Source organism: Oncorhynchus keta, chromosome 19, assembly GCF_023373465.1.
Source record: "Oncorhynchus keta strain PuntledgeMale-10-30-2019 chromosome 19, Oket_V2, whole genome shotgun sequence".
In the NCBI taxonomy this organism is placed as follows: Eukaryota; Metazoa; Chordata; class Actinopteri; order Salmoniformes; family Salmonidae; genus Oncorhynchus; species Oncorhynchus keta.
In genome coordinates, this window is record NC_068439.1 from 17,081,936 (window position 1) to 17,097,279 (window position 15,344).

General features: G+C 44.5%; 1 protein-coding gene across 29 annotated transcripts in view; it reads right to left on the bottom strand.

The window, feature by feature from the left end:
- Positions 1-270: 270 nt before the first annotated feature.
- The window catches only part of LOC118397636 (protein PALS2-like), a 57,421-nt gene continuing 42,347 nt past the window's right edge, over positions 271-15,344 (bottom strand). For all 29 annotated transcript variants that reach the window (XM_052469842.1, XM_052469841.1, XM_052469834.1 and 26 more), the window contains 10 exons: positions 13,931-14,083; positions 10,326-10,478; positions 9,642-9,869; positions 7,000-7,131; positions 4,863-4,959; positions 2,405-2,473; positions 2,016-2,177; positions 1,297-1,499; positions 916-1,044; positions 271-695 (listed from right to left, as the gene is read on the bottom strand). In XM_052469842.1, the coding sequence (XP_052325802.1) occupies positions 519-695; positions 916-1,044; positions 1,297-1,499; positions 2,016-2,177; positions 2,405-2,473; positions 4,863-4,959; positions 7,000-7,131; positions 9,642-9,869; positions 10,326-10,478; positions 13,931-14,083 (1,503 nt within the window). In that variant the 3' untranslated portion in view covers positions 271-518. The remainder of the gene's footprint in view (positions 696-915; positions 1,045-1,296; positions 1,500-2,015; positions 2,178-2,404; positions 2,474-4,862; positions 4,960-6,999; positions 7,132-9,641; positions 9,870-10,325; positions 10,479-13,930; positions 14,084-15,344) is intronic.

Genomic DNA, 15,344 nt, shown 5'->3' on the forward strand with positions numbered 1-15,344 from the left:
CAGTCCCCAGACAAGAAGAGAAAACATCATTCGTTCTCATGGATACAACTACAAAAAAACTAACGTAAAAACAAATAAATTAAAAAATATGGCTCAAATGTTTGGCCTTGATGTTTATTTTTTCATGTTTTTGAATTCCAGGTTGGTATGAATAGAAAGATTTTTCGTAAAAAGTTACAAAATACCAAAATATATAAGAAGTCTTTCCCTTGCATTGTGTGCAGGAAGTAAGGAGAGAGGAGGAGGCGCTTGGTTTGGTTGGTTCCCCCCATCAGAGTACCACAGATTACCAACCCCCTTTCTCATGTCCTTTCCCCTGCCTCGGTGGTTGAACACACACAGTCAAGTTGACCCAGTTAGACAGTGTCCGGTAGGGGTTCAGTAGACCCAGTTAGACAGTGTCCGGTTGGGGTTCAGTAGACCCAGCTAGACAGTGTCCGGTAGGGGTTCAGTAGACCCAGTTAGACAGTGTCCGGTAGGGGTTCAGTAGACCCAGCTAGACAGTGTCCGGTAGGGGTTCAGTAGACCCAGTTAACGGGGACCCACTGTGGTTCGGAGCAGAGTTTGTCGACGGCAGCCTGTAGCGTCTCGAAGGCGCGATCCAGGTTGTCGTTGGTGATGATGAGGTCGAAGTAGTGGTTGTAGGCCCTCTGGATACGAGCACTCTCATCAACAGTCTTCCTCAGATCCACATCCTGACAGAGACAGAGGGTGAGTGTGTGTGTGAACCTTACTGTGATGCAGTATGGGTAACAAGTACACTATGTGAGTGTTGTATGTTCTAGCAAGATAATGTTCCATAAAAACCTGTGTTACGCCCTGAAATCATATTACAATGGAAGGATACCAGAAAGCAACATGTGAAAATACTCTAGGAATAAGTGGTTGTGTCTATGCCCAGGAAAAGGTCCTGACCGTGAGTTGTTTGGTGGTGATTCCAGCGTCCACCGTAGCTTTGTGCATGGCCTTGAGCGTCTCATACTCTGGTGCTGCGATGAACACCACATACGGCATGAACTCTGCTGTCTTTAGTACCTTCAGAGCCTACTGTCCAGACAGAGAGGGTCAGTGAACCAGCTACAGATGACAAACACATCCAACAGAGAGACAGACACACACAGACAGGAAGGCAGGCTGACAGAGAGACAGGCAGATATCCACAGACAGGCAGGAAACCACAGGCACATATGTACAGTATCTCATACTAGGATTCTATCTGGAATTGAAAGGTGTTGTTTTACAGTAAAACTATGTTGCACTTTTTAAATGCACTACAACGTTTTATTTGATTGTGACCTGTGGGTTGACGTCTAGGATGCAGGTTCGTCTCGTGTCCACCACCTCGTGGATGGAGTCCATCTTGGTTCCGTAGAGGTTCCCGTCGTACTCGCCGTGCTCCAGGTAACGGCCCGCCTTCACGTCCGCCTCCATCTCCGTCCGTGTTACGAACTGGTATGAGTTACCGTCCAGCTCATCGTCACGGGGACGCCGGGAGGTGACTGAGGAAGGAGCGGTGGATGGAAGAGAGGAGCGACAAGAACAGAGAGACAGTTAGAGAGAAGCGAGAGGGAGGAGAGATAAGAAAAGAGAGAGAGAGTTAGAGAGAAGAAAGAGGGAGGAGAGATAATAAGAGACAGATGAGAGAGAAGCGAGAGAGAGAGAGTGAGAGAGAAGAAAGAGAGAGAGAGAGAGTTAGAGAGAAGAAAGAGGGAGGAGAGATAATAAGAGACAGATGAGAGAGAACGCATATGAATGAGTGAAGAGAAGAGTGGAGCATTGGGGGAAGCTCACGAGTCAGTCTGACTTAAAACATTCAAATTAAACATTCTATTGGGTTTCTGTCTGATCTGACAGAGAGTACTGAGCGTACAGTGGTCCATTAGGTTCTGGAGGGGGGTTCTAGCATAGAAATAGAATTAGAACAGTAATTACACCAGTAATTACAACAGTAATTACAACAATAATTACACCAGCAATTACAACAGTAATTACAACAGTATGGGTTGCAGACTCACAGGGGATGGTGGTTCCGAAGTGTGTTGGGTTGAGGACCACCAGTCGGTTCTTGAGGCTACGGCGGCCCACTCCCTGCGCTCCAATCAGAACCAAGGTCTTCCTCTGGAACGGGGGCATCTTGGCCACCTCCTCATAGATCTGCAGCTCGTGCCTATCAAACTCTACCCTCAGCCAATCACAGAGAGGAACACAGGAGAGTTAGCCAATCAGACAGGAGAATGTAGAGTTGTCAGTCAATAAGGGAAGGGAATGTGGACATAAACAGTCGATCAGTAAATGGGGAACTACACAAGTCAGGAAGTAAAAGAGTGAGCCCGAGCACAAACAACCAATGACAAGAATGAGCCCTGACAGATTTAGCCAATGAGAGAAGGGTATGAATTCTTACCTGCGTTCCTGGCTGTTAGGTACATCATTTTTTTCTTTTTCTTTCCAGTTATTGTACCACACAGGATCCCTGTTGACACACGTCAGTACATATCAATACACACCAGTACACATTAATACACATCAGTACACATCGACACACATCAATACACATCAACACACATCAATACACATCAGTACACATCAACACACATCAATACACATCAACACACATCAGTACACATTAATACACATCAGTACACATCAACACACATCAATACACATCAACACACATCAATACACATCAGTACACATCAACACACATCATTACACATCAGTACACATTAATACACATCAGTACACATCAACACACGTCAGTACACATCAGTACACATCAATACACATCATTATACATCAATACACATCATTATACATCAATGCACATCAACACACATCAGTACACATCAATACACATCAATACACATCAACACACATCATTACACATCAGTACACATTAATACACATCAATACACATCAACACACATCAATACACATCAACACACATCAATACACATCAGTACACATTAATACACATCAGTACACATCAACACACATCAATACACATCAACACACATCAATACACATCAGTACACATCAACACACATCAATACACATCAGTACACATTAATACACATCAGTACACATCAACACACGTCAATACACATCAGTACACATCAATACACATCAGTACACATCAATACACATCAGTACACATCAACACACATCAATACACATCAACACACATCATTACACATCAGTACACATCAACACACATCATTACACATCAGTACACATTAATACACATCAGTACACATCAACACACGTCAGTACACATCAGTACACATCAATACACATCATTATACATCAATACACATCATTATACATCAATGCACATCAACACACACCAACAACACACCAATACACATCAACACACATGAACACACATGAACACACATGAACACACATGAACACACGTCAATACAAACATCAATAAGTGCAAGCAAGTGTTCCCTATCTGTCTTTGCATCTGAAGGCCACAAGGGGGCAGGCTCAACCCATTCTAAGGTAACAATCTATTAAATCATTATGACTTCATTGGCTGGCCTCACAGTTTAAAGACAAACTAAACTATTTCAAGTAAGTGCTCTCCACTGTCATGGATGTGTCATGGAAAAGGTCCTCTCAGAGTTGCTCAGAGCATGAGTCAGTCAGCTCAGTTCAAATCAAATTATATTCATCACATGCACTGAATACAACAGGTGTAGACTTTACTGTAAAATGTTTATTTACGAGCCCTTTCCCAACAATGCAGAATTAAAAAAGTAAGAACAATTTGAAACACATTTCTAAATAAACAGTAACCAAATAAAATATCAATAAAGAGACTATATAGATAGAGTACTGGTAGCGAGTCAATGTGCAAGGGCACCATGAAGTATGGTAGATGTAGGTAGGGGTGAAGGTAAAGTGACCAGTCAATCACGATAGATAATAAACAGAGTAGCTGCAGCGTATGTGAAGAGTGTGAAAGTGTGTCTACGGGTGTGTGGTGTCAATATGCGTGTGTGTGTGTGGTGTCAATATGCGTGTGTGTGTGTGTGTCAATATGCATGTGTGTGTGTGTGTGTGTGTGTGTGTGTGTGTGTGTGTGTGTGTGTGTGTGTGTGTGTGTGTGTGTGTGTGTGTGTGTGTGTGTGTGTGTGTGTGTGTGTCAGTATGCATGTGTGTGTGTGTGTGTGTGTGCGTCCAGTGCGTGTGCGTGTGCGTGTGTGCGGGTGTGTGTGTGTGTGTGTGTGTGTGTGTGTGTGTGTGTGTGTGTGTGGGTAGAGTCCAGTGAGTGTGCGGGTAGAGTCCAGTGAGTGTGCGGGTAGAGTCCAGTGAGTGTGCGGGTAGAGTCCAGTGAGTGTGCGGGTAGAGTCCAGTGAGTGTGCGGGTAGAGTCCAGTGAGTGTGCGGGTAGAGTCCAGTGAGTGTGCGGGTAGAGTCCAGTGAGTGTGCGGGTAGAGTCCAGTGAGTGTGCGGGTAGAGTCCAGTGAGTGTGCGGGTAGAGTCCAGTGAGTGTATGGGTAGAGTCCAGTGAGTGTGCGGGTCGAGTCCAGTGAGTGTGCGGGTAGAGTCCAGTGAGTGTGCGGGTAGAGTCCAGTGATTGTGCGGGTAGAGTCCAGTGAGTGTGCGGGTAGAGTCCAGTGAGTGTGCGGGTAGAGTCCAGTGAGTGTGCGGGTAGAGTCCAGTGAGTGTGCGGGTAGAGTCCAGTGAGTGTGCGGGTAGAGTCCAGTGAGTGTGCGGGTAGAGTCCAGTGAGTGTGCGGGTAGAGTCCAGTGAGTGTGCGGGTAGAGTCCAGTCTATGACTTGGGTGGCTGGAGTCGTTGACAGTTTAGCGCATCTTGCTGAAATGGAGCAAAGAGGCAAAGTAAAGCCTACCTGAGCCGTCAAAGTCTCGTGGGACGAAGGCTTTCCTCTTCTCCTCCAGAAACTGACTGGGGATCAGTCCAGTGGCTCCACCAACTACATGACATGCCTAATACAGGACAGAGCACATCAGATATCAGAACCAGTCTCACTCAACCAGTAGAAATCAGTATACAACCAGTAGAAATCAGTATACAACCAGTAGAAATCAGTATACAACCAGTAGAAATCAGTATACGACCAGTAGAAATCAGTATACAACCAGTAGAAATCAGTATACGACTAGTAGAAATCAGTATACGACTAGTAGAAATCAGTATACGACTAGTAGAAATCAGTATACGACCAGTAGAAATCAGTATACGACTAGTAGAAATCAGTATACGACCAGTAGAAATCAGTATACGACTAGTAGAAATCAGTATACAACTAGTAGAAATCAGTATACGACCAGTAGAAATCAGTATACGACTAGTAGAAATCAGTATACGACTAGTAGAAATCAGTATACGACTAGTAGAAATCAGTATACGACCAGTAGAAATCAGTATACGACCTGTAGAAATCAGTATACGACTAGTAGAAATCAGTATACGACTAGTAGAAATCAGTATACGACTTGTAGAAATCAGTATACGACTAGTAGAAATCAGTATACGACTTGTAGAAATCAGTATACGACTAGTAGAAATCAGTATACGACCAGTAGAAATCAGTATACGACCAGTAGAAATCAGTATACGACTTGTAGAAATCAGTATACGACCAGTAGAAATCAGTATACGACCAGTAGAAATCAGTATACGACTAGTAGAAATCAGTATACGACTAGTAGAAATCAGTATACGACTAGTAGAAATCAGTATACGACCAGTAGAAACCAGTATACGACCAGTAGAAACCAGTATACGACCAGTAGAAACCAGTATACGATCAGTAGAAATCAGTATACAACTAGTAGAAACTAGTATACAACTAGTTGAAATTAGTATACAACCAGTAGAAATCAGTATACGACCAGTAGAAATCAGTATACGATCAGTAGAAATCAGTATACGACTAGTAGAAACTAGTATACAACTAGTTGAAATTAGTATACAACCAGTAGAAATCAGTATACGACCAGTAGAAATCAGTATACAACCAGTAGAAATCAGTATACGACCTGTAGAAACTAGTATACAACCAGTAGAAATCAGTATACGACCTGTAGAAACTAGTATACAACCAGTAGAAATCAGTATACGACCAGTAGAAATCAGTATACGACCTGTAGAAATCAGTATACGACCAGTAGAAATCAGTATACGACCAGTAGAAATCAGTATACGACCAGTAGAAATCAGTATACGACCAGTAGAAATCAGTATACGACCAGTAGAAACCAGTATACGACCAGTAGAAATCAGTATACGACCAGTAGAAACCAGTATACGACCAGTAGAAACCAGTATACGACCAGTAGAAACCAGTATACGACCAGTAGAAACCAGTATACAACTAGTAGAAATCAGTATACGACCAGTAGAAACCAGTATACGACCAGTAGAAACCAGTATACGACTAGTAGAAATCAGTATACAACTAGTTGAAATTAGTATACAACCAGTAGAAACCAGTATACGACCAGTAGAAACCAGTATACGACCAGTAGAAACCAGTATACGACCAGTAGAAACCAGTATACAACTAGTAGAAATCAGTATACGACCAGTAGAAACCAGTATACGACCAGTAGAAACTAGTATACGACCAGTAGAAACCAGTATACGACCAGTATACACCCTGTAAAACAACACATATCATACTACTATGACTGACCCTGTAAAACAACACATATCATACTATTATAACTGACCCTGTAAAACAACACATATCCCTGCACCTATCATACTACTTACTATAACTGACCCTGTAAAACAACACATATCATACTACTATGACTGACCCTGTAAAACAACACATTCAAAACCAGTAGAGACCAGTACAAACCAGCAGAGTACAGTGAACCACCAGTAGACAACATTAAAAACCAGTACATAAAAACAGTTAGTTGTTGTTTTTGAGGATGTGGTCTGTAAATGTGTGGTGTGGATGTATAAAATCTAGTGGAGGAGAATGTCCTCTTGAAACACGTCATCATCATCACCTGCCACCAGTTGGGGTCCTCTCTGTTGACAATCTGAAGGAGGTCCCCCCTCTTGAAGCCAATCCCCGCCTCTCGACACGGGATCAGATGGTCATTGGCTGGATCGTAGTCAAAGTGTGGTTGCACGTACACCTGAGAAAAGGGAGGTATGATGGTAATCAATGGTGCTTCTACAAACAACCTAAAACTATATGAAGTCAATCTGAGTGTCTCTATTTGCAACAGCTAGGTAGATAATGTTGGTGTAATGATTTGCATTTTGAAATGTTAGAGATTAGACTGAAGTTTTGGTTTAAACCAGAATTAAAGGGCAACTGAACGTAAAACAATACTTCTCAGGTTGAAAATGGCCAATGTGGCATTGATATTAGTCAGAAACATTTATTCCAGTGCCAAAACTTACTAAAAGGTGTAAGAATATTTGGATCAGTACATTCCAAAGTCGGTATATTCCAAAACTGAGTTGTGTGAGATTTGTGTAATTGAGGTAGTCAAGACTTAGCCCACTGGGTACAGACATCAATTCAACGCCTATTCCACAAGGTGGAAACAACGTTGATTCAACCAGTGTGTACCCAGTGGGAGCTACATGAGGGTTGGGTTTGGATTCCCATCATGCCCACTTGCCCACTAACTTGGGATTGTAATAGATAAAGTTGTGAAACAAAACGGCACAGAAGCACACAGTGACTTGAGAAGCTGATTTAGCTAACGTAGCCTGCTGGCTCAATGTGCCAGTTAGCTAGCTTCATTGACAAACACATAGATGGAACTTTAGCTAGCGAGTGATTTGGGGCACTGATAAACAGTGTGTAACTTGTGCATGATGTACAATAGATTTACAATAGTTTGACGGTGCTTATCATGAAGTTGTTTACCTGTATACCTATACCAGAAATCAGTCATGAGTGCAGTCAGCAGCAGCTGACCCAATACTGTCTGCAGTGCACACAGACTAGTTTTCATGCACATGTTTTAACTACTGCACCAAACTAGTTAGCTGTAAAACTGCTTGACTAAGACCTCCTCGGCAAAAACTGTACAATGTATTAGATTACTTGATTTATTTGAGATGAATTCTGACTATTTTAAGGAAGAAGTAGTGGCTTTGTTGTTGCTATGGTGACTTAAGGGGGACAAATGATTTTTTCCTTCATCAATCTACACACAATACCCCATAATGTCAAAGTGAAAACAGGTTTTTAGATATTTTTTTTACACATGTATTCAAACTTAAAAGACAGAAATACCTTATTTACATAAAGCATTCAGACCCTTTGCTATGAGACTCGAAATTGAGCTCAGGTGCATCCTTTTTCCATTGATCAGCCTTGAGATGTTTCTACAACTTGATTGGAGTCCAACTGTTGTAAATTCAATTCATTGGACATGATTTGGAAAGGCACACACCTGTCTATATAAGGTCCCACAGTTGGCAGGGCATGTCAGAGCAAACACTAAGCCAAGAATTGAAGGAATTGTCCGTAGAGCTCAGAGACAGGATTCTGTCGAGCCACAGATCTGGGGAAGGGTACCAAAACATTTATGCAGCATTGAAGGTCCCAAAGAACACAGTGGCCTCCATCATTCTTAAATGAAAGAAGTTTGGAACCAAAACGACTCTTCCGAGAGCTGTCCGCCCAGTCAAACTGACCAATCAGGAGAGAAGGGCCGAAGTGACCAAGAACCCAATGGCCACTCTGACAGAGCTCCAGAGTTCCTCTGCGGAGATGGGAGAACCTTCCAGAAGGACAACCATCTCTGCAGCACTCCAACAATCAGGGCTTTATGGTAAAGTGGCCAGATGGAAGCCACTCCTCAGTAAAAGGCACATGACAGCCCGCTTGGAGTTTACAAAAGGCACCTTAAGGACTCTCAGACCACGAGAAACAAGATTCTCTGGTCTGATGAAACCAAGATTGAAATCTTTGGCCTGAATGCCAAGCGTCATGTCTGGAGGAAACCTGGCACCATCCCTACGATGAAGCATGGTGGTGGCAGCATCATGCTGTGGGGATGTCTTTCAGTGGCAGAGACTGGGAGACTAATCAGGATCGAGGGAAAGATGAGCGGAGGAAAGTACAGAGGGATCCTTGATGAAAACCTGCTCCTCCTGCACCTTCCAACAGAACAACGACCCTAAGCACACAGCCAAGACAACGCAGGAGTAGCTTCGGGACAAGTCTCTGAATGTCCTTTAGTGGCCCAGCCAGAGCCTGGACTTGAACCCTATCAAACATCTCTGGAGAGACCTGAAAATAGCTGTGTAGGGACGATCCCCATACAACCTGACAGAGCTTGAGAGGGTCTGCAGAGAAGAATGGGAGAAACCCCCCAAATACAGTTGTGCCAAGCTTGTAGTGTCATACTCAAGAAGATTCGAGGCTGATTCCAGATTCCAGAGACTGCCCCAAGACTACCAGCAGCCCCTCCCCACCACCACACAACATCTGCAGCAGCAGCAGGGGGGTTACAGAGAGACAGAGACAGAGACAGAGAGAGACAGAGAGAAAGACAGAGAGAAAGACAGAGAGAGAGAGAGAGAGAGAGAGAGAGAGAGAGAGAGAGAGAGAGAGAGAGAGAGAGAGAGAGAGAGAGAGAGAGAGAGAGAGAGAGAGAGAGAGAGAGAGATGTTTGCGTACCTGTGGTGGGGCAGGTGCATCTCTATAACTAGGCAGTATCTTCAGAGTGATTCCTCCGCTGCAGTCCTTCAGCATCTCCTGCAGCTCAGTGGGGTTGTTCCCTACGTCCCGCCCATTCACTTCCTTTATGATGTCACCCACGTGTAGCAGACCCTGCCTGTCAATCATTCCTCCATGGAGGATCCTAGCGATGACCAGCTCCTCCTTCTCCACTCTGAACGTCACTCCCTGAGAGAGGGAAGGAACGGAAGGTCAATGAAATCATATGACAGAGATGCAGAAACACACACAAACATGCTCCCACTCACACGCACAAACAACCCAATATGTGCACATACACACTCCCCCTCGGTCTCCCTCTGTCTCCCTCTGACTCCCTGTGTCTCCCTCTGACTCCCTCTGTATCCCTCTGACTCCCTCGGTCTCCCTGTGTCTCCCTCTGACTCCCTCTGTCTCCCTCTGTCTCCCTCTGACTCCCTGTGTCTCCCTCTGACTCCCTCTGTCGCCCTCTGTCTCCCTCTGACTCCCTTGGTCTCCCTCTGACTCCCTCTGACTCCCTCGGTCTCCCTCGGTCTCCCTCTGTCTCCCTCTGACTCCCTTGGTCTCCCTCTGACTCCCTCTGACTCCCTCGGTCTCCCTCGGTCTCCCTCTGACTCCTTCTGACTCCCTCTGTCTCCCTCTCACCAGTGGTTCTCCAGCCTTCTTCCGGATGCCGATCATGCGTACAGCGTCGGCCTGCATCAGAGCACTGTTCACCAGCGCCTCATTGGACAGCTCTGCTGGGGGCACAGCCTCATAGCACTTAGAGGCTACCATGTCGTGGGCCTCCAGGAGGGACTGAGAGAGAGAGTAAGAGCAAGAGAGAGAGAGAGAGAGAGAGAGAGGGGATGAGGAAGACAGGTAGAAGGAGAAGGGAAGATGGGAGGGAAGAAAAACATTGAGGTTATAAATTGTGTTCGTTGTCTTGAGCTGCAAATTGGAATTTGTGTTTTAAATCATGAACACCAGTCCCTTTCTGAAGTAAAAATATATATTAGGCTCCACCAAAATAAATGTCCCACATACAATTACAGGGATGGAACCATTTATCTTTAACCCCAAACCCTCCCTCACTCCTTCGCAGTTCTCTTCCCTCATTGGAGAAGCTGGCAGGGGGTGTGTGTGTAAGGGCTGACAAAGGGGAGAAACACAGCCTAGTTTAAAGGGGAGAAACAGCCTAGTTTAAAGGGGAGAAACACTGCCTAGTTTAAAGGGGAGAGAAACACTGCCTAGTTTAAAGGGGAGAGAAACACTGCCTAGTTTAAAGGGGAGAGAAACACTGCCTAGTTTAAAGGGGAGAAACACAGCCTAGTTTAAAGGGGAGAGAAACACTGCCTAGTTTAAAGGGGAGAGAAACACTGCCTAGTTTAAAGGGGAGAGAAACACTGCCTAGTTTAAAGGGGAGAGAAACACTGCCTAGTTTAAAGGGGAGAGAAACACTACCTAGTTTAAAGGGGAGAGAAACACAGCCTAGTTTAAAGGGGAGAGAAACACAGCCTAGTTTAAAGGGGAGAAACACAGCCTAGTTTAAAGGGGAGAAACACAGCCTAGTTTAAAGGGGAGATACACAGCCTAGTTTAAAGGGGAGAAACACAGCCTAGTTTAAAGGGGAGAAACACAGCCTAGTTTAAAGGGGAGAAACAGCCTAGTTTAAAGGGGAGAAACAGCCTAGTTTAAAGGGGAGAAACAACCTAGTTTAAAGGGGAGAAACAGCCTAGTTTAAAGGGGAGAAACAGCCTAGTTTAAAGGGGAGAAACAGCCTAGTTTAAAGGGGAGAAACAACCTAGTTTAAAGGGGAGAAACAACCTAGTTTAAAGGGGAGAAACAACCTAGTTTAAAGGGGAGAAACAACCTAGTTTAAAGGGCAGAAACAACCTAGTTTAAGGGGAGAAACAACCTAGTTTAAAGGGGAGAAACAGCCTAGTTTAAAGGGGAGAAACAGCCTAGTTTAAAGGGGAGAAACAACCTAGTTTAAAGGGGAGAAACAGCCTAGTTTAAAGGGGAGAAACACAGCCTAGTTTAAAGGGGAGAAACAGCCTAGTTTAAAAGAGACTACAGAGTTTAAAGGGGAGAAACAGCCTAGTTTAAAGGGGAGAAACAACCTAGTTTAAAGGGGAGAAACAACCTAGTTTAAAGGGGAGAAACAGCCTAGTTTAAAGGGGAGAAACAGCCTAGTTTAAAGGGGAGAAACAGCCTAGTTTAAAGGGGAGAAACAACCTAGTTTAAAGGGGAGAAACAGCCTAGTTTAAAGGGGAGAAACAGCCTAGTTTAAAGGGGAGAAACAACCTAGTTTAAAGGGCAGAAACAACCTAGTTTAAAGGGGAGAAACAGCCTAGTTTAAAGGGGAGAAACAACCTAGTTTAAAGGGGAGAAACACAGCCTAGTTTAAAGGGGAGAAACAGCCTAGTTTAAAGGGGAGAAACAACCTAGTTTAAAGGGGAGAAACAGCCTAGTTTAAAGGGGAGAAACAGCCTAGTTTAAAGGGGAGAAACAGCCTAGTTTAAAGGGGAGAAACAACCTAGTTTAAAGGGGAGAAACAACCTAGTTTAAAGGGGAGAAACAACCTAGTTTAAAGGGGAGAAACAACCTAGTTTAAAGGGCAGAAACAACCTAGTTTAAAGGGGAGAAACAGCCTAGTTTAAAGGGGAGAGAAACACAGCCTAGTTTAAAGGGGAGAGAAACACTGCCTAGTTTAAAGGGGAGATACACAGCCTAGTTTAAAGGGGAGTTTAAAGGGGAGAAACACTAGAACACAGCATAGTTTAAAGGGGAGAAACACAGCCTAGTTTAAAGGGGAGAGAAACACAGCCTAGTTTAAAGGGGAGAAACAGCCCAGTTTAAAGGGGAGAGCAACACAGCCTATTTTAAAGGGGAGAAACACAGTCTAGTTTAAAGGGGAGAGAAACAGCCTAGTTTAAAGGGGAGAAACAACCTAGTTTAAAGGGGAGAAACAACCTAGTTTAAAGGGGAGAAACAGCCTAGTTTAAAGGGGAGAAACAACCTAGTTTAAAGGGGTGAAACAACCTAGTTTAAAGGGGAGAAACCGCCTAGTTTAAAGGGGAGAAACAGCCTAGTTTAAAGGGGAGAAACAATCTAGTTTGAAAGGGGAGAAACAACCTAGTTTAAAGGGGAGAAACAGCCTAGTTTAAAGGGGAGAAACAACCTAGTTTAAAGGGCAGAAACAACCTAGTTTAAAGGGGAGAAACAGCCTAGTTTAAAGGGGAGAGAAACACAGCCTAGTTTAAAGGGGAGAAACACAGCCTAGTTTAAAGGGGAGAAACACAGCCTAGTTTAAAGGGGAGAGAAACACAGCATAGTTTAAAGGGGAGAAACACAGCCTAGTTTAAAGGGGAGAGAAACACAGCCTAGTTTAAAGGGGAGAAACAGCCTAGTTTAAAGGGGAGAGCAACACAGCCTATTTTAAAGGGGAGAAACACAGTCTAGTTTAAAGGGGAGAGAAACAGCCTAGTTTAAAGGGGAGAAACAACCTAGTTTAAAGGGGAGAAACAGCCTAGTTTAAAGGGAGAAACAACCTAGTTTAAAGGGGAGAAACAACCTAGTTTAAAGGGGAGAAACAGCCTAGTTTAAAGGGGAGAGAAACACAGCCTAGTTTAAAGGGGAGAAACACAGCCTAGTTTAAAGGGGAGTCTCTCTCTCTCTCTCTCTCTCTCTCTGTCTCTCTCTCTCTGTATCTCTCTCTCTCTGTCTCTCTCTCTCTCTCTCTGTCTCTCTCTCTCTCTCTTCTGTCTTTCTCTCTCATATCAAGGTCTTATCTCTGAGCTGACAGCATGCATGCTTCTGATTGGTGCAGAGATATTCCATTCTCAAATATATCAATCCTATTGGTTCACACTCTTAAAATCCCTCTAAGTCCTCTGACAGGTCGATGGATAGAGGTCAGTATTCCAAGGGAGGGGTTTGATCCTAAACCATTTCCCCTTTCATAACAAGAGTTGAGATGCATGTACATGTACAGTATAGAAGTGTTGCTGTACCGATATAGAACCATCAACATTGAATAACAACATAACATTTTCTGCTCATCTTTTGCCCAATCCTAAATCCTAAATTGTCCCCATATGAGAACCCTTTTGGTTCCAGGTAAAACCCTTTCCCCTAAAGAGCTCTCCTATGGGGACAGTCAAATAACCTTTTTGGAACCCTTTTTTCAAAGAATGTAGCCAATGCTTTCAGATTCACAAGAATTAGCATCAACTACAACCTTTAACTTTAGTGACTGGGTTCCTCACCTGGAAGTGGGGCTCCTGGAGGATTCGGGAGAGTTCCGCTGCTCTGTCGTCGCGGACGCTGAGGGCGGTGATGTCGCCCAGGATGTCTGTGACCAGCTCCACGTTGTTGTCCTGCACCGCCTCCAGCCTCACGTCCTCCAATCGCTCGTGGGCCTGCGGGGATCAGAGGCTAAAGGTTATAGGGGTCATATAGACATGAGAGGAAGTGGTTCACTGGTTGATAGATAGTGTTCTAACCATTGATGTGGTTGGTCAGTAAGTTGTGTTGTTGAGTGAGGGTTCTGTGGTGGTATTCTGGTGAGAAAGTCCCCCCCACTTGGACAGCCGACTATTTGGGGGCAGGAGTATCTGTCACCAGGGGGGTCAGTCTGTGACGAACAGAGAACTCCAGGGGCACCTCACACAGGCAGCCCTATGACCCTCATCCCCCTGCCCAGGCTGTGACAATCACCAACAGGCCCTTGGCTGCCTGGGATTGGAAAGCATCATCCTGTCTAGCAGTGACTAACCCACCCGTGTGAATATGTCAGATGTAGCAGTGACTAACCCACCCGTGTGAATATGTCAGATGTAGCAGTGACTAACCCACCCGTGTGAATATGTCAGATGTAGCAGTGACTAACCCACCCGTGTGAATATGTCAGATGTAGCAGTGACTAACCCACCCATGTGAATATGTCAGATGTAGCAGTGACTAACCCACCCGTGTGAATATGTCAGATGTAGCAGTGACTAACCCACCCGTGTGAATATGTCAGATGTAGCAGTGACTAACCCACCCGTGTGAATATGTCAGATGTAGCAGTGACTAACCCACCCGTGTGAATATGTCAGATGTAGCAGTGACTAAACCACCCGTGTGAATATGTCAGATGTAGCAGTGACTAAACCACCCGTGTGAATATGTCAGATGTAGCAGTGACTAACCCACCCGTGTGAATATGTCAGATGTAGCAGTGACTAACCCACCCGTGTGAATATGTCAGATGTAGCAGTGACTAACCCACCCGTGTGAATATGTCAGATGTAGCAGTGACTAACCCACCCATGTGAATATGTCAGATGTAGCAGTGACTAACCCACCCATGTGAATATGTCAGATGTAGCAGTGACTAACCCACCCGTGTGAATATGTCAGATGTAGCAGTGACTAACCCACCCGTGTGAATATGTCAGATGTAGCAGTGACTAACCCACCCGTGTGAATATGTCAGATGTAACAGTGCAGTGACTAACCCACCCGTGTGAATATGTCAGATGTAGCAGTGACTAACCCACCCGTGTGAATATGTCAGATGTAGCAGTGACTAACCCACCCGTGTGAATATGTCAGATGTAGCAGTGACTAACCCACCCATGTGTGTGAATATGTCAGATGTAGCAGTGACTAACCCACCCGTGTGAATATGTCAGA